Genomic DNA, 22,254 nt, shown 5'->3' on the forward strand with positions numbered 1-22,254 from the left:
CTGAAAAATATGCTTGTTTGCCAGGAAGCTGTGTGTTCACCGTTTAAAATAGAACTTTCATTTGTGTGCCTTCATACAGCCTACGTAGCACTATACCATATTCTTTTTTTTATCTTTGTTCAGCACCTTCTCACTAGTGGGTGCTGCATTGGGGTGGCTAAGGGTTGACCATGGGTCCCTGTCGCACAAGGCTTTGTGGGAGGAAGGAAATTTGTGTGGTTAAAACATGGGAGGTATTGCAACTAATTTTCTTGACTATTCACTAGGGGTGGTTTCCAAATCACATTTTGCCTTTCAATTCTCAGTCTTTGAAGCAATAAATTGTGTATATATTTTATACACACACACACCCCCTTGCTTATTAATAAAGTTGTTGGTGCAGGACAGGCTTATAAACTGTGAATTTAGATGTACATTAAAAGCCACTTTGTATGGCCGGGCGCGGTGGCTCAAGCCTGTAATCCCAGCACTTTGAGAGGCCCAGACGGGCAGATCACGAGGTCAGGAGATCGAGACCATCCTGGCTAACACGGTGAAACCCCGTCTCTACTAAAAAATACAAAAAAAAAACAAACTAGCCGGGCGAGGTGGCGGGCGCCTGTAGTCCCAGCTACTCGGGAGGCTGAGGCAGGAGAATGGCATAAACCCGGGAGGCGGAGCTTGCAGTGAGCTGAGATCCGGCCACTGCACTCCAGCCTGGGCGACACAGCGAGACTCCGTCTCAAAAAAAAAAAAAGCCACTTTGTCTTGGCCCAGCATGGTGGCTCACACCTGTAATCCCAACACTTTGGGAGGCTGAGGTAGGAGGATCCCTTGAGGCCAGGAGTTCTGGGCAACATATGAGGCCAACCTGGACAATGTAGTGAGACCCTGTTTCTACAAAAAAATAAAAATAGTACTAATTTTAAAAATCACTTAGTCTTGTGTCCCACACAAAGGAAGGATAACTTTTAGAACCTGGCCATGTGGTCCCTTTCCAGTAGTCACCTACTTCTTTGTAAAATACTCGAGAGGAAAACCCCTTTCCATCATTCTTGTCTCTTATCTCCTTGTATAGTGGCGGAGAATATTTGCCATGGTATATATTCATGAGCAGTGTCCTGGTGTGGGATTGCTCTTTGTGTGATATACTTTCTCAGTAAGATAGGCTCACTGTGGCAGAAAGCGGATTACCATGGGAGATATATTGAGAATCACCAAGAGGCCAGGCATGGTGGTTCACTCCAGTAATCCCAGTGCTTTGGGAGGCTGAAATGGGGTGGATTGCTTGAGCCTAGGAGTTCAAGACGAGCCTGGGCAACATGGCCACACCCTGCCTCTACAGAAAATGCAAAAAGTAGTCAGGCATGGTGATACACACGCTTAGACCCAGCTACTGGGGGGCTGAGGTAGGAGGATAGCTTGAGCCCAGGAGGTTGAGGCTGCAGTGAACCCTGATCATGCCACTGCACTCCAGCCTGGGTGACAGAGCAAGACCCTATCTCAAAAAAACAAAAAAAGAATCAGAATCACTGAGAAAGCAAAGCATAAGGGTTTAAAACCTTTAAAAGGCAGGAAAACCTAGGTTTGCATCCTGGTTCTGCCATTTTACAATGTAAAAAAAAAAACAAAAAAAAAAACAGTCTCAGTTTAATTTAGCCCAGGTAATCTGGGTGACCTTCTGCAAATTATGTACCTTATTTTCATTGTAACATAGATGTAAGTAGTATCTACCTTGTGTGGTTATTTCAAAGGTTAGTGATAAAAATGCCTGGTACATGTAAAGCAGTAACTTGCTGCTGTAGTAATTTCTAGTATTATTATGTATATTCAACAAACACATGTTGAACACCCACTAACACCCACTGCACTGCCATGTGCTGGGCACAATTCTAGGTGCTGAATGAACTGGTGACTAAGACCATCAAGGTCCTTGCTCTCATGGAGCTTCTATTTTAGTACCTAAGACGAACAGTAAGAAAGAGGGATTTTAGAAAGTGAAGGACACTGAACTGGGTGAATGTAATAGATAACTGTGGGGGTAGGAAGGTACCTAATTTGGAGACTTTCCCAGAGAAGCTGGTGATAATTTAGTAAGAAACCTGGATGATGAGGAAAGGGCCTGCCATGAAACAGTAGAACAGTGGGAGCCAGTGGGGTGGTGGTTGTGGGGGATGGCAGAGCACAGCTTGTCGGGGAGAACCCAGCAGAGGACTGGTAAGTGGAAGGCAGAAAAGAGCTTGGCTTGTGGAAGGAAGGAGGCCCAGTACGGCTGGAGCTTGGTGAGCCTGGAGGAGAGCGGGAGGGGCCAAAGGAGGGAGCAGTTCATGGAGGACTTTGTAGCCCTGGTAAGGAATTTGGATTTTTTATTCTAAGTACAGGCACACTTTATTTTATCATGCTTCACTTCATTGCACTTTGCAGGTACTTCATTTTTTACAAGTGGACAGCTTGCGGCAACCCTGTGTCTAGCAACTGTCAGTGCCATTTTTCCAACAGCATGTGCTTACTTCATATCTGTGTGTCACGCTTTGGTAATTCTTACAATATTTCGAACTTTTTCTTTATATCTGTCATGGTGATCTGTGATCGGTGATCTTTGATGTTACTACTGTGATTGTTGGTGTGTGGAAAGATGGCGGCATCCAGATGGCGGTCTTAAGAAGACCAGATCAGTATGGTGTTGGCATTGGGGACTGCTAGGCAGGCACTGGCTAGCTCCAGGCAGCTCAACCTTGGGGGCTTCGGGGCCCCGAGACGTGGAGTGGGGCCCCTGTAAGTGGGGCATGCACTCCATGTGGAAGCCAGAGCCTTCTCCCCTGGATGGAGTGTACGAGATCCCTGGACTGGAGCCCATCCCCTCCGTGGGAAAGATGTACTCCACGCCCGGGCTGCCACCGCTGATCTTCCTGCCCTGGGACCCTGGCTACAAACACCCAAACTTCTGCTCACCCCCTGTTCACGACCCTGGGACCCTGACTCGAAGCCTCCAAAGTTCTGCTCAAGCTCCATTCACAAGCAGCCACTATACAAAGACGAGGCGTGCTATGTCTTTCACCAGCCTTGCCGCCTTCTCAGGGGTGTCAAGCAGGCCCTCTGGCTTACCAAGGCCAAGTTAATAGAACGCCTTCCTGAGAAAGTACTTAGCCTTGTTGATGATACAGGGAACCACATAGAGAACCAAGATGAGTGTCTTCTGAATTTGATCTCTCATGCCTGTCTCTGGCACTGTACTGAGGACATCCTCAGGAGAGAGGCCTGCTGTCCGATCATTGTAGACAGTCTGATACAGTTGTGTAAGTCTCCGATTCTCAGGCATCCTTCTCTGGCCAGGCATATTTGTGCCCAAAACTCCACATTATCCACCACCTGGAATTGAGTCTCTTCAGGGTCATGGTTCTAGTGGAGACTGCTGAGTGCCAAGGATCCTCTGTCCCCCTCATCTCCTCCAGAGAAGAGGTTGAAGCTACTAAAAATTATGTTCTTGAGACCTTCTATCCCCAACGCCCCCCCCCACACTGATCTTCAGGAATGCAATGTTTATGATGTGGAAGATGGCACAGGATTCTGGGAGGGCTATCCTTACCCCTATCTCCATATCCTGCACTTCCTGGAGAAAGCCAGTTTACAACCACATAGCCTTCAACCAGATCAGCTGTGAGCCAAGATGATCCTGTTTGCTTTTGGCATTGCCCTGGCTCAGTCCCAGCTCCTCTATGGGAACGACACCAAGATCTTGGAGCAGTCCGTGGTTGTGCAGAGTATATGCACAGACAGACGTGCATTCCATTTCCTGGTGTTACAGTTGAACACCACAGACCTGGCCTCTGACAAGTGTGGCAAGAGTTTGGTCTGGATGGAATCATACCAGCTACTCTCAGCATTTTTGGTGTCTCCCAGTGATCAAAAAGAAGGTGGGGCTGGGCCCAGTGGCTCCCGCCTGTAATCCCAGCACTTTGGGAGGCTGAGGCAGGTGGATCACAAGGTCAGGAGATTGAAACCAGCCTGGCTAACAGTAAAACCCCATCTCCAGTTAAAAAAAAAAAAATACAAAAAATTAGCCGAGTGTGGTGGCACGTGCCTGTAATCCCAGCTACTCAGGAGACTGAGGCGGGAGAATTGCTTGAACCCGGGAGGCAGAGGTTGCAGTGAGCCAAGATCGCGCCACTGCACTCCAGTCTGGGCGACAGAGCGAGACTCTGTCTCAAAAAAAAAAAAAAAAAAAAAAATGGTCGTGGAATGTGTTGGACTGACTGGTTTCCAGTAGGAGACATCCAGGAAGTTTTTAGCTCTGTATTTACATGGTGTTGTGTGAGCCAAGGACCACTCTGAGGCCTGAAACCCACCTTTGCCTTCTCCCACTGAAGAGGGTCTGGGGTCCCTCTGGAGCCTCAGTGCTTATCTAGCCTGGTGGTCTCACTGACAATAAAGAGCCCTTGCATTGCAAAGGAAAAAAAAAAAAAACTATAATTGTTTTGGGGTGCCACAAATTATGCCCCTATAAGAAGGTGAGCTTAATTGATAAATGTCACGTGTATTCCAACTGCTCCGCCAACTGGCCATTCCCCTCTCTCGCGTGCTCTCTCCTTCTTCCTCTCCTTCTCCTTCCCTGTCCCTCTTCCTCTCCCACTTCCCCCCTCCCTCTTTGGGCCTCCCTATTCCCTGAGACACAACAATATTGAAGTTAGGCTGATTAATAACCCTACAGTGATCTCTTAAGTGTTCAGGTGAAAGGAAGAGTCACGTGTCTCTCACTTTACATCAAAAGCTAGAATTGATTATAGTTAATGAGGAAAGCATATGAAAAGCTGAGATAGGCTGAAAGCTAGGCCTCTTGTGCCGGTTAACCACGTTGCGAATGCAAAAGAAAAGTTCTTGAAGGTAACTAAAAATGCTACTTCAGTGAACACATGAATGATAAGAAGGCAAAACAGCCTTATTGCTGAGATGGAGAAAGTTGTAGTAGTCTGGATAGATCAAACCAGCCACAGCATGCCCCTAAACCAAAGCCTAATCCAGAGTGAGGCCCTAACTCTCCTCATTTCTGAGAGATGAGGAAGCTGCGGAAGAAAAGTTGGTTCATGAGGTTTAAGGAAATAAGCTGTCTCTGTAACATAAAAGTGCAAAGTGAAGCAGCAGGTACTGATGGAGAAGCTGCAGCAAGTCATCCAGAAGACCTAGCTAATGCCAGGCATGGTGGCTCACAATTGATCATGGTATCTGTAGTACTAGCACTCTGGGAGGCCAAGGCAGGAGGATTGCTTGAGCTTAGGAGTTCAATACCAGCCTCGGCAACATGGTGAAACCCCATCTTTGCAAAAAATACAAAAAATTAGCCAGGCACGGTGGTACCTCCCTGTGGTCCCAGCCACTCAGGAGGCTGAGGTGGGAGAATTGCTTACACCTGGAAGGCAGAGGTTGCAGTGAGCGAGATCATGCCACTGCACTCCAGCCTAGGTGACAAGAGTGAGACCTTGTTTCAAAACAAAAAAACAAAACAAGATCCAGCTCATTAAAGAAAATGGCTATAATAAACAGATTTTTCAGCGTAGATGAAACAGCCTTCTGTTGGAAGAAGGTGCCATCTAGAACTTTGATAGCTAGAGAGAAGTCAGTGCCTGGCTGACTCTCTTGTTAGGGGCTAATGCAGCTGACAACTTTAAAGTTGAAGCCAGTGCTCATTTACTATTCTGAAAATCCTAGGGCCCTTAAGAATGATGTTAAAAACTGCAAAGTTTTTGTCCTGAATAACCGGATGGATGGTGGTAGGCTGTAAGACTGGTTTACCATCTTTGAGATGGGGAAACTGTGGGGACTGGCAGAGGAGTAGATTTTGTGTCAGAAGAGATTTGGGTATATGAAATTTGTAGTGGCTATAGGACATTCAAATTTAAAGCTGGGGTAGCCAAAACTCCTATATTTTTTAGGTTTATTACTTGTTCTCTTTTGTCATTGTTGCAACTTTTTTTCCTGTCACATCGAAACTTGGGAAATCAGAATCTTTGTATTTCAAAGTTGTGATGTAAAACTCTCCTGGCAGATGAATGGTAAATATGGGGACATTCAAATACAGTGTTATGAATTTGCTGGCTTCAGCAAGAGTGCTTACCCCATTTTCCACCTTTCCTACCAACATGTATCACAGATTTCGGAAAGATTTTGAACTTCTCTCCTGTACTAACTTGGCCTCTACATAAAGGATTAGTGAATCAATGTCCTCCCTTGGCAAGAGTTTAAAATTCTGAGAGGCTCTACTATATTTACTAAAGATTTTCTAGGGTTTCTTGAGACCCTCCAATGTACTAGATATACAATAAATATTTACTCGTTTTTAGTTTTGGTTTTATTTAGTGTCTTTGTGCTATGACTTTCGTGAACATTTTTTTTTCCTAGAAAGTTTGGCACCTTTGATGTATTAAGATTACTGTTATTTACACTGTTTCTTTTTTACTGGTAGTCTTGTTTTGTTTCTTTGCATTGGTGGGTGGTAGAAGAAAAAGACACTGTTATGAGGTCACATTCAGTATACACAAGGAAAGAAAATAAAAGTAGGTGCAGGAAATTAAGTTTTATAAATTTTAATTATCTTTTTCTTCCCTTCCTAAAAGCCAGCTAACCCAGTTTTATTTATTAAAACTTTTGCAAATGTAAACTTTTCTAGCATTGGTTTCTTTTATGTCAGTTATCTATTGCTGCATAATCAATTATACCCAAGTCAGAAATGAAAAACAACAACGGTGTATTATCTCACACAGTTTCTGAGGATAGCAGTCCAGGAGTGGCTTAGCTGGGCAGTCCTGGCTGAGGGTCTCTCGTGAGGCATCAGTCAGACTCTGAGCCAGGTCTGCAGTCGTCCGAAGGTTTCCCCAGGGTTGGAGGATCCTCTTCTCAGATGGCTCGCTCGCAGGTGTTGTCAGGAGACCTCATTTCCTCACTGGCTGTGGCGGGAGGTCTGTTTCTTTCCACAGTGATATGGTTTGCCTGTATTCCCACCCAAATCTCATCTTGAATTCCCATGTTTTGTGGGAGGGATTCAGTGGGAGGTAATGGAATCATGGGGGCAGGTCTTTCCCTGCTGTTCTTGTGATAGTGAATGAGTCTCATGAGAGCCGATGGTTTTATAAGGGGGAGTTTCCCTGCACAAACTTTGTTCTCTTCTCTTGTCTGCCGCCACGTGAGACATGCCTTTCACCTTCCACCATGATTGTGAGGCCTCCCTAGCCACGTAGAACTATATGTCTATTAAACTTCTTTCTTTTGTAAATTGCCCAGTTGTGGATATGCCTTTATCAGCAGCGTGAAAATGAACTAATACTCTTACCACTTGGGCCTCTCTGCAGGGCTACCTGAATGGCCTCCTGCCATAGTCATGTGCTTCCCTGGGGCTAGTGAGTGAGAGAGAGGCAAGAGAAGGAGTGGGGGTGTTCCATTATTGACTAGGATTTTCTTCCAAATTCCTGTCAAAAGTCTTCCAAGCTTCGATGTTGGCAGTTATTCCTCAAGTGAGGAATGTCTGTGTCACAGGTATATCACATATATATCCCACTGCTCTGTTTCTGTGTCCTTCTCTTCCCAAATCGTTGCTTTTCAATGCTAAATAATAATGCAGTAATTTGAAGACATTTTCAATGGTGTTATCTTTGTCCATTGCATGCTTCCATAGTACAGTACCACAGTCTGTAATTTTTAAAGAACAGACATTTATTTTGCACAGTTACAGAGCCTGGGAAGTCCATGATCGAAGAATCAGCTTCTGATGAAGGCTTCCTTGCTGTGTCCTCACACGGCACAAGGCAGAAGGGCAAGCAAGGAAGAACAGTTTGTCCTCACATGGCAGAAAAGAGAGAGAACCCACTCCTGCAAACCCCCTTGTTACAGCGGCATTAATTCATTCGTGAGGGTACAGCCTCCCGCTAGGCTCTACCTCCCAACATTGTTACATTCGGGATTCAATTTCCAGCTCATGAATTTGGGGGCATACATTCAGACCGTAGCAGACATTGCAACTTAACACTTGTGTTACTAGCAGTGCATGTAACTCGACTGAAGTGGCAGCTATATGAGCATTTGTGACCAAACATTTCCATGAGCTGACACTGAGAACTACGCTATGGCTGTGCCTGACAGGCATCTGTTATAAGGTGCATCCTGATTTCAGAAGTGTTAGAATACAGGGAAAAAAGCTTCTAAAAATTGAAGAAATATGGTAAATAATTTTCTCCCCCACCCAATCATGGGGAAGTACAATAGATCAAAGTCTTCTGCAAGTAAGTTTCTTTCCTGTGATTTTACAAAGCCTGCAACTCACAAGGTGTAAATTGGTTGAGAAGGCGATGTGAATGAGTGATTTATGAGAAAGATAAATATGCAGGTTATTTCTAAAATGTTTCAATTTTTGGTTTCAGATGTATGAACAAGGAAAATCCCTCTTTTGTGACTTTAATTTTTTTTTTTCTTTAGGAATAAAGATTACTATAAACCCAGAGTCAAAGGCAGTCTTGGCTGGACAGTTTGTGAAACTGTGTTGCCGGGCAACTGGACATCCTTTTGTTCAATATCAGTGGTTCAAAATGAATAAAGAGGTAATTTTTAAAAATATATCTTTTAATTCTTCTGTTATAAGGAGAGAGAATGATAGAGAATTAATTAACATTATTGTCCTAAATGTAGTTTTAACAGTTTGGTAAAAGTCTGACAGACATTGCTAGGTTATTACTGAAGTAGTCAATAAATATTATTTTGGTAAGACAGTTCCAGAATCATCGTATAGAAACATTGTAAACAATAATGAAATCGGTTCTCTACTCTAAAAATTGTGGAAAATAGGGATAACTTAGGGCAACAGTGTTAGCAAATATAAAACATCACCAGTACATTCTTGTATATACAAAACTCTTTACTACAGATTATGTTCCAACCAAAATCTTTAGAAGATTTTCAAGGCTATATGGAAAGTTAATGTGCTATTCTTTTTAAGAATTCCACATCACTGTTTTATCTGTATGAGAAGATTTAGAACCTTGTGGTAGATTCTGAAGTAAAATTCAGATTGGCAGAATGGGCCATTTATTCCTTTTGTGAAATGATTGGATCCCTGCAGCCCCCAACAAATAATTTTAAATCACATCTTAGAATTCTCTTTTCTTCAGAGTTCCTTGAGCCATCCTGCACTGGGGATTTCTCAGTGGTCTGGCTGCCTGCATTGTGTCCCACTTCTGTGGGCTTTTCTCTTCCATTCCTTCATCCCTCTCTACTCTGCTCCCACTTCCACAGTGCCCAGAAAGTCCATATTCTTTTCACTCTGTTAGTCCCAGTCATTCAGCTTTCTTCTAAACTTGATGCCATGTCTCCCTTTGCAAATCTGAAACTAAATAAAAGCTGTTCTGAGAATGACTTTTCCTTTCATTGGATTGCCTCATACTGTAAGAGAATTCTGTGGTTTTATACAATCTTTTATTTCCGTCTGTTACACAGAGGTAAGACACAGCAACTGTGGAATGTAGTAAAAAGATTGCATGTAGCTTTGGCACCAGATAGGTCTGTGTTGGAACCCTGACTGCCATTATTAGCCATGTGAATTCCTATCATCAGAGGTTGTGAGAATGGATGTTTTACATGCCTAGGCTTTTGAAAGATGGTACCTAAAGGTATTTTTTAAATCATATTTTCTCAATTGCAAAGTTACTTTCATTTTAATAAATGCCCTTTGAGGAGAAATAGTGGAAAAAACCTATTACATTAAGTGTATCATTTGTAAACTATGTCCTGATTGGAGAAAGGTAGAAATGTAGGGGATGGAAAATGCATCTTAGAGTTGAAGAGTTGTAATGGATTTTAAAGCTCTTAACAAGTCAAGTTTTGTGAAACCACTCTTATGATCATAGGTGTATTGTAGGAGATGTTTACTTAACAAGTGCTTGTCGAGCACCTGTTTTGTGCCAGGCCATGTTCTAGGCTTGATGATACAGCAGTGACCAGAATGTCTCTGCCCTCAAAGAGCTTACACACCAATGGGGACAGAGCAAGCACTGTTAATTCCTGTGAGTTAAGAGCTATGAGGAAAATCAACAGAGTGGCAACATAATGTGAGAAGCTACTAAAGGTTTTAAGCACGGGAAGTAACATGGTAGGATTCATGTTTTTTGTTTTTTGTTTGTTTGTTTGAGATGGAGGCTTGCTCTGTCACCAGGCTGGAGTGCAGTGGCACGATCTTGGCTCACTGCAACCTCTGCCTCCCCAGTTCAAGCGATTCTCATGCCTCAGCCTTCTGAGTAGCTGGGACTACAGGCATGCATCACCACGCCCAGCTAATTTTTTGTATTTTAGTAGAGACAGGGTTTCACCATGTTGGCCAGGATGGTCTCGATCTCCTGATCTCTTGATCCGCCTGCCTCGGCCTCCCAAAGTGCTAGGATTACAGGCGTGAGCTACCGCGCGCAACCAGGATTCATGCTTTTAAAACATGAACTTGCTGCTTAAAGGAAACAGAGAACAGCAAGATGAGCAGTTGTCTAATATCTGTGCTTGACTGAAAGTAGCAGTAGTGTGGAGCAGAGAAGGTGGATCACAGTGCATTATTCAATGTGTATTTTAGAGACAGTCAACTAAGCTGACAGATTAGATATAGAGTATGGGGAGAAGGAAGAGAAATCAAGGATGACCCCTAGGCTTTCCATATGAACCTCTGAGATGTGTTACATACTGAGGTGTTGAAGATTGGAAAATTAACTGACAGAAGACAGATTAATGGAGAAAAAGCTTATTTGTGTGCATGCAAGAGCTTTCAGAAGGAGTAGCTTGCTAACTGGTTATGTAACTAATTTAGTAGGGAAAGGCAGGGGCCCTGTGAGCATAACGGATGGGTTTGTTCAGGAAAGACAAAGGGGAGAAGAACAAGGGAAGATAGCAAAGTTTGTGGTAATGTTTGTTCATGCAGGCACCAGTGGTATCTCCTCTTCATTGTGACCATAAAGTCCCCAAAGAGAGATTTATGGTAGTTTTACTCTTGGTCTACCAAGGGGAGTAAAAGTTGCCCCAAGAGGGAATTTATGGCAGCCTCATTTCCCAGAAGTTTTTGCTTTGGGTCAGATAAAGGAAGCCTGAGAAGACTTCTTTCTGCATCTGTTGAATCCCAGATGTCTTCAGTTTAATAAAATCTTCGTACCAACTCTGGGGTTCTGAGTCTCCACAGATCTTCAGCCCAAGTAGCGTTTGTTCAGAAGATGCATCTTCCATTTTAACAGGAGGGAACAGAGGAGTTATAAATAGGTACAGACATGGATAGGTTTGTGATTTGTTGGCAGAAAAAGGAGATAATTTCTATCTGAAGCCGGTCCTTGAGAGAACTAGGATTACAGGAGGTTTGAGGAGACAGTATACATCAATAGTCTAGAAGGAGAACACACTTAGGACCATATAGTAGGATTGTCAGGCAGTTCAAAGTGCAGCCTGTTGTCCCAGTTGTCACATTCTCAGCAAAATACTCTTGCTTTGGTGTAGGTACTGAAAGGGGAGAGAGTAGAGTTCAGTTACTTGGGGTTTGGAGAGGGAGGAAGTGAGCTTGTTAAAGTACAGGTTGAATATCCCTTGTCTGAAATGCTTGGGACCAGAAGTATTTCAGATTTTGGATTTTTTTTAGGTGCTGAAATATTTGCATTGTATACTTAAAAGTTCAGCATCCCAAATCTGAAATGTTCCAGTGAGCATCATGGAGGTGCTGAAAGAGTCTTGAATTTGGGACTATTTCAGATTTTAAATCGTCAGATTAACCTGTTCTTTGCAAGGGAATTGTTGTAATGAGGCACTTGAGTAAGCCCCTTGGCAATGTGCCAAATTTGGGTGTAGCTGATCAATCACTGGGAGCAGAAAACGCATTAATAAAAGAAATATTACTATTGGAGGTGGGGCCTGTGGATGGCCACCCCCTCTCACTGTCTCATTGATAAGCTTTCCATAGCCCTTCTCTGTCTAGACCTTGAAGGAGATTGGATATTGTTTGGTTGAGGAGTTTATCCTCTTATAGAATTTTGCAGATCAGAAGGTGGGGTCTCAACGTCAAATAACTTGCCAGTGTCTTCCCAGCTAATGTGGGCAGAGCTGAAAACAATAGCCAAACCTAAATCTCTGTGTTTTCTCTATGCCGCCGTGGTGTTTGTATGGCTGCTAAACTGTATGGCTGCTAAACTCGTAAATGTTGCAGTTGTAGATTCTTTCAGAACTCAGTGATTGATCTCTTAAATGACAGAGCAAATAGTTTTCTGTTAGTGAGCCTTTGGAAGATATTTGGGACCAGCTTAACTCTCTAGTTAATGGATTTGTAAAAGACTGGATTTTTAATACTTGAGTCCTAGATAACTCAAAGTGTTACTGTTTTTAACTCAGAAATGTTTTAGTACTTGGGGGAAAAATGTTGCACTTCCAAAGCTCCATACTGAAATCATAGATTTTGTACAGCATATTTTATAAGATGTGTTTTTGATGAGTCATCCACTTCTATTCTCTTATTGATTCTTCCACAGATTCCAAATGGAAATACATCGGAGCTTATTTTTAATGCAGTGCATGTAAAAGATGCAGGCTTTTATGTCTGTCGAGTTAATAACAATGTCACCTTTGAATTCAGCCAGTGGTCACAGCTGGATGTTTGCGATGTCCCAGAGAGCTTCCGGAGTAAGTAATGAAAGAAACTGAATGTTGGCATGGGGATTCCCCATATTTTATTTTATTTTAAATGTTTACTTTTAAATAATTTTAAAGTATCAAAAATCATAGCAAAATTTCACATAGGTACTTCATCCATTATAATGTCAACCATTGTTAAGATTTGATCCATGTGCTTTGTCTTTTTTTTTTTTTTTTTTTTTGTAATTTAGTTTTTGGTTTTGTTTGTTTGTTTGTTTTTTAAGACAAAGTCTTACTTTGTTGCCCAGGCTAGTGCAGTGGTGCCATGTAATCTCAGCTCCCTGCAACCTCTGCCTTCCAGGTTCAAACGATTCCTCCTGCCTCAGCCTCCGGAGTAGCTGGGATTACAGGCGCGTGCTATCACACCCGGGTAATTTTTGTACTTTTAGTAGAAGTGGGATTTCACCATGTTGGCCAGGCTGGTCTCAAACTCCTGACCTCAGGTGATCCACCTGCCTCGGCCTCCCAAAGTGCTGGGATTACAGGTGTGAGCCAACATGCCCAGCCTGCTTTGTCTTTCTCTGTGTGTGTGCGTGCGTGCACACACACACACACATATACGTGTGTGCAGATACCTTAGGATGACATAGACATAAACAGGCCTTAGTCTGGTCCCTGCCATGGACCTCTTCAAGTTTGCCTTCCTTCATGGTCCATTACTCTGCCCTCACACACGGCACCTATACTCAACTTAGTTTCTCCCTGCTGCTTCCATTGTCTCGAAAATGCCTTGCGTATTCACACTCCACATCTTTGCATCAGTGCTTCCTTCCATCTTGCATACCTTTTCTGCCTGGCATACTCTTATGACTCTTTCAAGCCTCGGCTCCCTCTGTTCCCTTGGCATTCTGATTTTACCTCTATTATAGAACTCATTGCATTGCCTTTGAAATTATTTGTTTGCTAGCTGTCTGAGCAGTATAGGGATAAGGAGTTCCCTTTTCTCTTTCTAGTTCTTAGAACAAAGCCTGGCAGGTAGTAGTCGCTCATCAGTTATGCAGTTCAGTGACCACCCTCATGAGGCACAGCCTTGGGCTTCGGTGTTACACCTGTTTTAAACTAAGCATAAGAGAGAGCCCCTGACCCCAGATTACTTACACAACTATCAGAAAAGATTATCTGTTGCAATAGAAAGCAGGAAGACTTTGTTGCTACCACTTCTTTCTCCCAAAAATTAGTCTTTTGAACATATTTCTATATTTTGGTTGTTTATATTGTCAGGCTTGTCTCCCTATTTAACGGAACTCCTGAAGGGAAAGTCTGGTTCTTAATAATCTTTTGTAAAACCAAACACTGAATAACCCATAGCACTCGGTAGGTGTTTATTGACAGAATGAAGAACCAGGGTCAATTCTGTTTAACAAAGCAGAGACAGATGTATTTCCGTCAGTAGCATCTAATATTCTTATAAATTCAAAGCTATCTAAAAATCTCTGAAGGATTCTTGATATCTAAAACTTACTTTTCCTTATTTAAGAAACAGATCGTGAACCTGGCATGGTAGCTCACACCTGTAATCCCAGTACTTTGGGAGGCTGGGGTTCTGGGGCGGGTGAATCACTTGAGGCCAGGGGTTCAAGACCACACTGGGCAACATGGCAAAACCCTATCTCTGCAAAAAAAAAATTAGTCGGGCCTGACGGTGCACACCTGTAGTCCCAGCTACTCGGGAGGCTGAGGTTCGAGGATCACTCAAGCCCAGGAGGCAGAGGTTGCAGTGAGCTGAGATCACACCAGTGCACTCCAGCCTGGGTGGCATAGCAAGACCCTGTCTCAAAAAATAAGAAAAAGAAACACATTGTGAAACTAACATCATGGAAAAATGCTATTTCCTGAAGTTACTCACGAATACTAAATGTGATCATCATAAAAAGTAGATCAGTAGATAAATACATAGCATTTAAGACCTGACAGTCTTGAGTTCTATAATTAGAATGTGAATCAAAAAGAGGTCAGTTTGTTATGGATTTGAATGTTGTGGTCTCCAGTTTTGTAGGAGAAAAAACTCTCATGTAGTAGTCTTGCTGCTCACTTTTCAATTCTTTTCCGTAATGCATGTTGTTCTCCCAAACTATTGTATTGTTCCTAAAAAATTATGTTGTGGAAAAAAAAAACTCTAGCATTGATGTCAGCACTAAAGGCCGTGTAGTGTATCATTCACTGCAAGGAAACATTCATCAGACTGCTTTGCTACTCCCTCTGATTCATCTTTTTCGTTCAATAACTAGCATTGATCAAGGCAAAAAAAACAGTATACTCTTTAAAGAGTAGTTGTCAGGTATTATTTTATTCGGTGCACAATCAAGAACCATGTTCTTTGTTGTATTTGCTGGACAAAAAGAAGAATAGGGAGGGAAACACACTTTTTGTTAAAAGAGTTAAAATGCTGCTTTCATTCTTTCACTTTAGCCTTTCTTAAACTCAGATAGCAATAAAGTTGTTGAGAAATAAAATATCGGCTGGGCGCAGTGGCTCACACCTGTAATCCCAGTACTTTGGGAGGCCGAGGCGGGTGGATCACAAGGTCAGGAGTTTGAGACCAACCTGACCAACATGGTGAAACCCTGTCTCTACTAAAAATACAAAAATTAGCTGGGCATGGTGGCGCTTGCCTATAATCCCAGCTACTCAGGATGCTGAGGCTGTAGAATTGCTTGAACCCAGGGGGCAGAAGTTGCGGTGAGCCAAGATCGCATCATGGCACTCCAGCTTGGGTAACAGAGCGAGACTCCATCTCAAAAAAAAAAAAAAAGAAAAAATATCACCATTTTCTTTAAAGAAAAAAATACCTCATGCACCTCTGTATTAGCCCATTCTCACACTGCTATAGAGATACTACCTGCGACTGGGTAATTTATAAACAGAAGAGTTTTAATTGACTCACAGTTCCGCATGGCTGGGGAGGCCTCAGGAAACTTACAATCCTGGTGGAAGGTGAAAGGAAAGCAAGGCATGTCTTACATGGTGGCAGGAGGGGGAGAGAGCAAACAGGGGAAATGCCAGACATGTAAATAACCAGATCTGTGAGAACTCACCGTCAGGAGAACAGCATGGGAGAAACTGCTGCCATGATCCAGTCGCTTCCCACCTGGTCCCTCCCTCAACATGTGGGGATTACAGTTCAAGGTGAAATTTGGTTGGGGACACAGTCAACCCATATCAACATTTCTCAATTTTATTTAACTTTTTTATCCCATTTTTATTAAGGGGTAATTTATATACAGTACAATGTATAGATACTACATGTACAGTCCAGTGAGTTTTAACATGTATATATAACATCGGTATATGTATCTATTTAACATATGTATAGTCATTGACCAGTCTCGATATTTTATATTCAGCTTCTTCCACTCAGCATAATGTTTTTAAGATTTACTCATGTTGTTCAGTGTATCATTAGGCAGTCTTGTCTTTTTGCTGAGTCATATTCCATTGTATGAATTGACTAGGTTTGTTTATTCATTCTCCTGTTGATAGACATTTAGTTTGTGTCCAGTTTTGGAATATTATGAATAAAGCTAGGATGAACATTCTCATACAAGGCCTTTTCTGGACATACGTTTTATTTCTCCTGGATAGTTACATAGAAGTGGAATTGCTGAATCATATAGTAGATATATGTTTAATTTTTCTTAACTGCCAAAGCTTCCAAAATAGTTTACTGTTTTGCATTACCACCAACAGGGTATGAGAATTCAGGTTACTCGCCCCATATCTTGGCCAACATTGGTTGTTAGCTCTTATTGATGAATTAAGCTTTTGGTCATTATGAAATGCTCCTTTATCTTTGGTAATCCTCTTTGTCTTGAAGTTTACTTTGTGTGATACTAATATAGCCATGAAAGCTTTCTTTTTTGTTTTGTTTTGAGAGGGGGTCTCACTCTGTCACCAAGGTTGGAGTGCAGTGGCATGATCTTGGCTCACTGCAACCTCTGCCTCCCAGGCTCAAATGATCCTCCTAACTCAGTCTCCTGAGTAACTGGGACCACACACATGTACCACCACACCTGGCTAATTGTTTGTATTTTTGGTAGAGATGGGATTTCATCATGTTGCCCAGGCTGGTCTCAACCTTTGAGCTCAAGTGATCTTCCTGCCTCGGCCTCCCAAAGTGCTGGGGTTACTGGCATGAGCCACCATGCCTGGCCAGCACTATGGTAGCTTTCTTAAGCTTTTTTGTATGGTATATATTTTTCATTATTTTAATTTGGAATGTCTTTGTTTAAAGTTTCATTTTAGATGACAGAATACAGATAAGTGTTGCTTTTTGCTCTAGTCTAGAAAAAAGTCGCTTTTAAGGTGTTTAGACCATTTACATATAATGTGATTATGTTTAAGTCTGACGTTTTGGTGTTTGTTTTCAGTTAGTCTCATTTGTTCTCTTTTGATCCTCCTTTCCTGCCCTCTTTTGGACTGGGATTACAGGTGTGAGCCACCACGCCTGGCTAAAAGAGCATTTTTTAATATTCCATTTTATCTCCTTTATTGACTTTAGCTATGCCTTAGTGTTATTTTTAGTGGCTGTGTGACAGATTACAGTATGCCTCTTTAGCTTATTGTGGTAAACCTTTACATATTCAACCTTAAAATATAAGAACCTTATATAGCATACTTTCATTGTGCCCCCCATTGTACATTTGTTGTCATATGTTTTACTTCTACATTTACTTTTAAGCAATCTTGTAAAGATACATATGTGTATATAATTTTTTGTTGTTGTTTTTGAGACAGAGTCTCACTCTATCACCCAGGCTGAAGTGCAGTGGCGCGATCTTGGCTCACTGCAACCTCTGCCGCCCAGGTTCAACTGATTCTCCTGCCTCAGCCTCCCAAGTAGCTGGGATAAAAGGTGCCTGCCACTGCGCCCGGGTACATTTTTGTATTTTTAGTAGAAATGAGGTTTCACCATCTTGGCCGGACTGGTCTTGAACTCCTGACCTCGTGATCCATTGGCCTCGGCCTCCCAAGCTGCTGGGATTTCAGGCATGAGCCACCACGCCCAGCGCACGTGTGTGTAATTTTTAAAGATTTTGTTTAAAATATTCACTGACATAGTTACCTGTTGTGGCACTCTTGAGTCTTTCCTTCTGACCCAGGTTGCTATCAAGTAAAATTTCCCTTCTGGCTGAAGAATTCCTTTTAACACTTCTTATGGTTCAGGTCTGCTGTTTTTCTGTAATAATTTGTAAAATTTATTTGTGAAATAAGTTGTAGACAAATTAGCTCAGCATTTGAATTCTGTTAATCTCTTTGTCTTCATTTTTGAAGGATATTTTTGTTGTGTATAGAATTTTAGAGGTGTGTTGGTTTGTTTTCACCACTTTAAAGATACTATTCCATTGTCTTTTGGCCTCGGCCTCCATTGTTTATCATGGAAATTTATTTATTCCTTTTATAATTGCTCCCTTGAATTTTTCCTGCTTGGAGTTCTCTGATTCTTGGACCTGTAAGTTGTTATCTTTCGTCAATTTTGAATCATTTTTAGCCATAATCTCCAAATATTTTTCTTCTGCTTTCTTTCTGGGACTCTAATTATATGTATGTTAGACTATTTGATGTTGTCCCACAGGTCTTGTAAGCCCTGTCTTTTTTTTCTTTCTTTCCTTCACTTTATCTCTTTATTTCCAGTTGGATTTCTTTTAACCTGTTTTCAGGATTACTGATCCTTTTCTGTGGTGTGACTAGTCTGCTGGTAAGCCCATCAAATGCACTGATGAGTGAAAATCTTGATATTTTAAATTTCTGTTATTTCCATTTGGCTCTTTTTTTTCTTCAATTTCTTACTGCTGAAATTGTAAGTCGGCCACCATTTTCTGTGCAAGTTGATTAACTGCCTTTCTCACCAGATCCTTTAAGATGTTTGTCTTTGAGTTAATGTGAGTTAATCTGATAATTCCAGAATGTAGGCCAGCTGTGCTTTTCTTTTCTTTTTCTTCTTTTTTTTTTTTTTTTTTTTTTTTGAGACGGAGTCTCGCTCTGTCACCCAGGCTGGAGTGCAGTGGCCGGATCTCAGCTCACTGCAAGCTCCGCCTCCCGAGTTTACGCCATTCTCTGCCTCAGCCTTCCGAGTAGCTGGGACTACAGGTGCCCGCCACCTCGCCCAGCTAGTTTTTTTTGTATTTTTTAGTAGAGACAGGGTTTCACCGTGTTAGCCAGGATAGTCTCGATCTCCTGACCTCATGATCCGCCCATCTCGGCCTCCCAAAGTGCTGGGATTATAGGCTTGAGCCACTGCGCCCAGCCTTTTTTTTTTTTTTTTGACAAGTAAACATGGTTTATTTTAGAAATGTGAGACTCTTTCAACATTAGGAAAATTTTTAAAATTATACTTTTAAGTTCTGGGACACATGTACAGAACATGCAGGTTTATTACGTAGGTATACACATGCTATGGTGGTTTGCTGCACCCATCAAGCTGCCATCTACATTAGGTATTTCTCCTAATGCTATCCCTCCCCTAGCTTCCCACCCCCCGACAGAGTTACATTTTCTTTCTTCTTCATAAGTCTCATAATTATTCAATGCTGAACATTGAATATAAAAGAAAAAGAGCATTAACATATGAGATTAACATATTACACATTAACATATAACAGAGATTGAAATTAATATTTTTATGCCCAGGAACTAGGGACACCCCTTGTAATGGCTACTAGAATAGGGGTATGAGTCCATCCAATTTGTAGTTGTTATGTCTGGGCTTTAAATATATTCAATTTACTACTGATGGAATTGAGGGTAGAATGAGGATTTCCCTTTGGCAGGACTGAGATTGACATATCGAGAAGACTTCAAGAATCTGTTTTACAGCTCTAGTGCCAAACTGCAAGAGATCTCTCTTCACTTTACATCCAGAGTCTCAGCTTATTGAACCACTGAAGCATTTTTGTTCTCCAACTCCACCCTTGTCTCTTCTATGTCTCAGGGGGTCTGAGACCCCCTGCCTAGCTGCCCTACCCCCAGCCAGCCTTGGAAAGCAAAGGCATTGCACTCACTGAGGGCCTCATGGACCTCCAAGGGTTTCCCTCAGCCTTAAACAGGCCCTGTGGACCTGCACTTCACAGGTGATCTTTTACCTCTCCTCTCCTCTCCTCATTAGCCTTCTGCAAGAGCACTTGAGAAGGGCCCAAGAGAGGGAGTTGGTGAGGAAGACAGAATCTCTTTGCAGGTGGGGTTCCTTGAGGATCTAATTGGTCATGCCTGAAAGGGGTGACCAGCCATCTGGTTTGCCCAGGACTTTCCTAGTCTTCACACTTTTAAGTGCTGCATTCTGGGAAACCTTTCTGTCCTAGGCAAACTGAGACCACTGGTTACCCTAATGCCAGCTCACACACTGCTTTTAAAATTTTGTAAAACATTCAGCTGGCTTACCCTTCCTTGTCAACTCAGTTCTAAAGGCATTAGGTGGGGCCAAACATGGTAGACATTTGTGTGGGGTGGGAGGGGGTGGGAGGAACTGGGATGCACTGGGATGACCCAGAGCAGGATATCAAAGCCCAGGTAAGGTGTCCGTGTGGGAGTGGAGCAGTCTCCAGAAATAATCCTGATGAATTAAGAGAGCAACGTATATCTTTCTAGACTGTTTCTGTGCATGTAATAATATATTTATAAATGGAATCGTATTCATTCAATGAATATTACTGATCACCTGTAATGTGTTAGACACTGAGTTTCATAATGGAGACTTGTTGCATAAAATTGACAAGCTCTTTGCCTTCTTGGAACTTAAAGAGTATTAAATGAGTGTTAAGTAAATGATTTCTAATATCTGCCTGGGGTAGAAATGTTAGTGATAACTCATCTGTATTTATTCAGTGCGGGTTACAAAACTTATTTCAGTATGTCAAAGAACGGAACATAGAGCTTTCCATGTTGAATGCCAATATCATTCAAGATGTTAATAAGTTGTTTGCCTCCATCAAAAAGATTCTGCAGCCAAACACATTTGGAAGGCACTTGAACTAGATTCCTCTCCTTAACTAACAATGCGTACTAGCACTTTGAAAACTTTGAGAAGTCCTGCAATTGAGAAATGTGTTAACCTTATGTAACCCAGAATTTTGTAAAGTTATTTGTCCACAGCATTCTTTTGGCCACAGAATATCTCTTAACATTTCTATGAGTGCTATAGTTTTTTGAAACAGTTTGGGAAATGTTATTAAAGATTGTAACAAATGAAGGGGGAATTTGACGCATCTTTTTTTTTTAATTATAGGAAAATTTCATTTTTATTTTTAACCTAGAGATTTTATTTTTTCTTTTAATTTAAGGAAGTGTTGATGGCGTCTCTGAATCCAAGTTGCAAATCTGTGTTGAACCAACTTCCCAAAAGCTGATGCCAGGCAGCACATTGGTTTTACAGTGTGTTGCTGTTGGAAGCCCTATTCCTCACTACCAGTGGTTCAAAAATGAATTACCGTTAACACATGAGACCAAAAAGCTATACATGGTAGGAAGTTGATTTTGGGGGCATTTGGGGAAGTTAACATGTAAAACAAATGGTACAATTGAAATATAAAGTAAACATTAAAACTCATATCCTTTCAGAGGTTTTAATGTTTTCAATATTTTTATTTAAAGTCCCTTATGATTTCATATTAACTAACTCTTATATTTGCTAAAGTGCTAGAATTCAATTCAGGCTTATATGTAAAACGTCAAATAGTATTGCATGAAACTCAGCACTGTTGGAATCATTACAACATTTACTTGCTGGTATTTAACCTGATGAATGGAGCTAATGTAACATTGTCTAAAGCCTTCTGAGATGTTATGTTTTGCAGGGTATTTTTAAAACACAAAATGACTTTTTCTCCAAGCCATTAAAATTGAAGAGGAAGTATTTACATGTTCTAATATTGATATAGGTGCCTTATGTGGATTTGGAACACCAAGGAACCTACTGGTGTCATGTATATAATGATCGAGACAGTCAAGATAGCAAGAAGGCAGAAATCATCATAGGTAAGAAATATTTCTCCAGTGTTCTGACAAGTGGACTATAATATAAGCTATATAAACTGCAACGTTTAAGCAAAGGAAATTATACTTTTTACCCCATACTATTTAATGATGTGTTAAGTATTAGAAGTTATATTATTTATATTGAAATTTGAAAGAATGCACACTAAAATCATAATCTAGGTTCGCAGAAAGGAAAAAGAATCAGGAAAAAAGGCCATTTTATTTAGATTATTTTAGTTATAGTTTATTTTCAACATTTATGATAAAATATGTATTCTTTAAAGCTTTAGCTACAAAAAATTTGATTCAGTGGAAAAAGATTTTTGGCCAGGTGCAGTAGCTCACACCTGTAAAATCCCATCACTTTTGGAGGCCAAAGGTTGGTGGTTCAATTGAGCCTGGGAGTTTGAGACCAGCCTGGGCAACATAGTGCAACTCCATCCCTAATACCAATAAATAAATAAATTAGCTAGGCATGGTAGCATACACCTGGTGCCAGCTGTTTGGGAGGCTAAAGTGGGAGGATTGCTTCAGGCTGGGAGGTTGAATTAAAAATAATAAAAAGATTTTTAATAAAACATTTTTTAAAACAAACATACACATATAAAGGAAAGAAAGGTTATTAAT

General features: G+C 41.5%; 1 protein-coding gene and 1 pseudogene across 2 annotated transcripts in view; both read left to right on the forward strand.

Moving 5' to 3' along the window:
- The window catches only part of MALT1 (MALT1 paracaspase), a 78,576-nt gene that overhangs the window by 16,742 nt on the left and 39,580 nt on the right, over positions 1–22,254 (forward strand). For both annotated transcript variants that reach the window (XM_003914419.5, XM_003914420.5), the window contains exons 3-6: positions 8,440–8,561; positions 12,498–12,648; positions 20,934–21,112; positions 21,531–21,627. In XM_003914419.5, the coding sequence (XP_003914468.1) occupies positions 8,440–8,561; positions 12,498–12,648; positions 20,934–21,112; positions 21,531–21,627 (549 nt within the window). The remainder of the gene's footprint in view (positions 1–8,439; positions 8,562–12,497; positions 12,649–20,933; positions 21,113–21,530; positions 21,628–22,254) is intronic.
- Positions 737–5,303, forward strand: LOC103879768 (annotated as a pseudogene).

The sequence above is a fragment of the Papio anubis genome, chromosome 19 (assembly GCF_008728515.1).
Source record: "Papio anubis isolate 15944 chromosome 19, Panubis1.0, whole genome shotgun sequence".
NCBI lineage: Eukaryota > Metazoa > Chordata > Mammalia > Primates > Cercopithecidae > Papio > Papio anubis.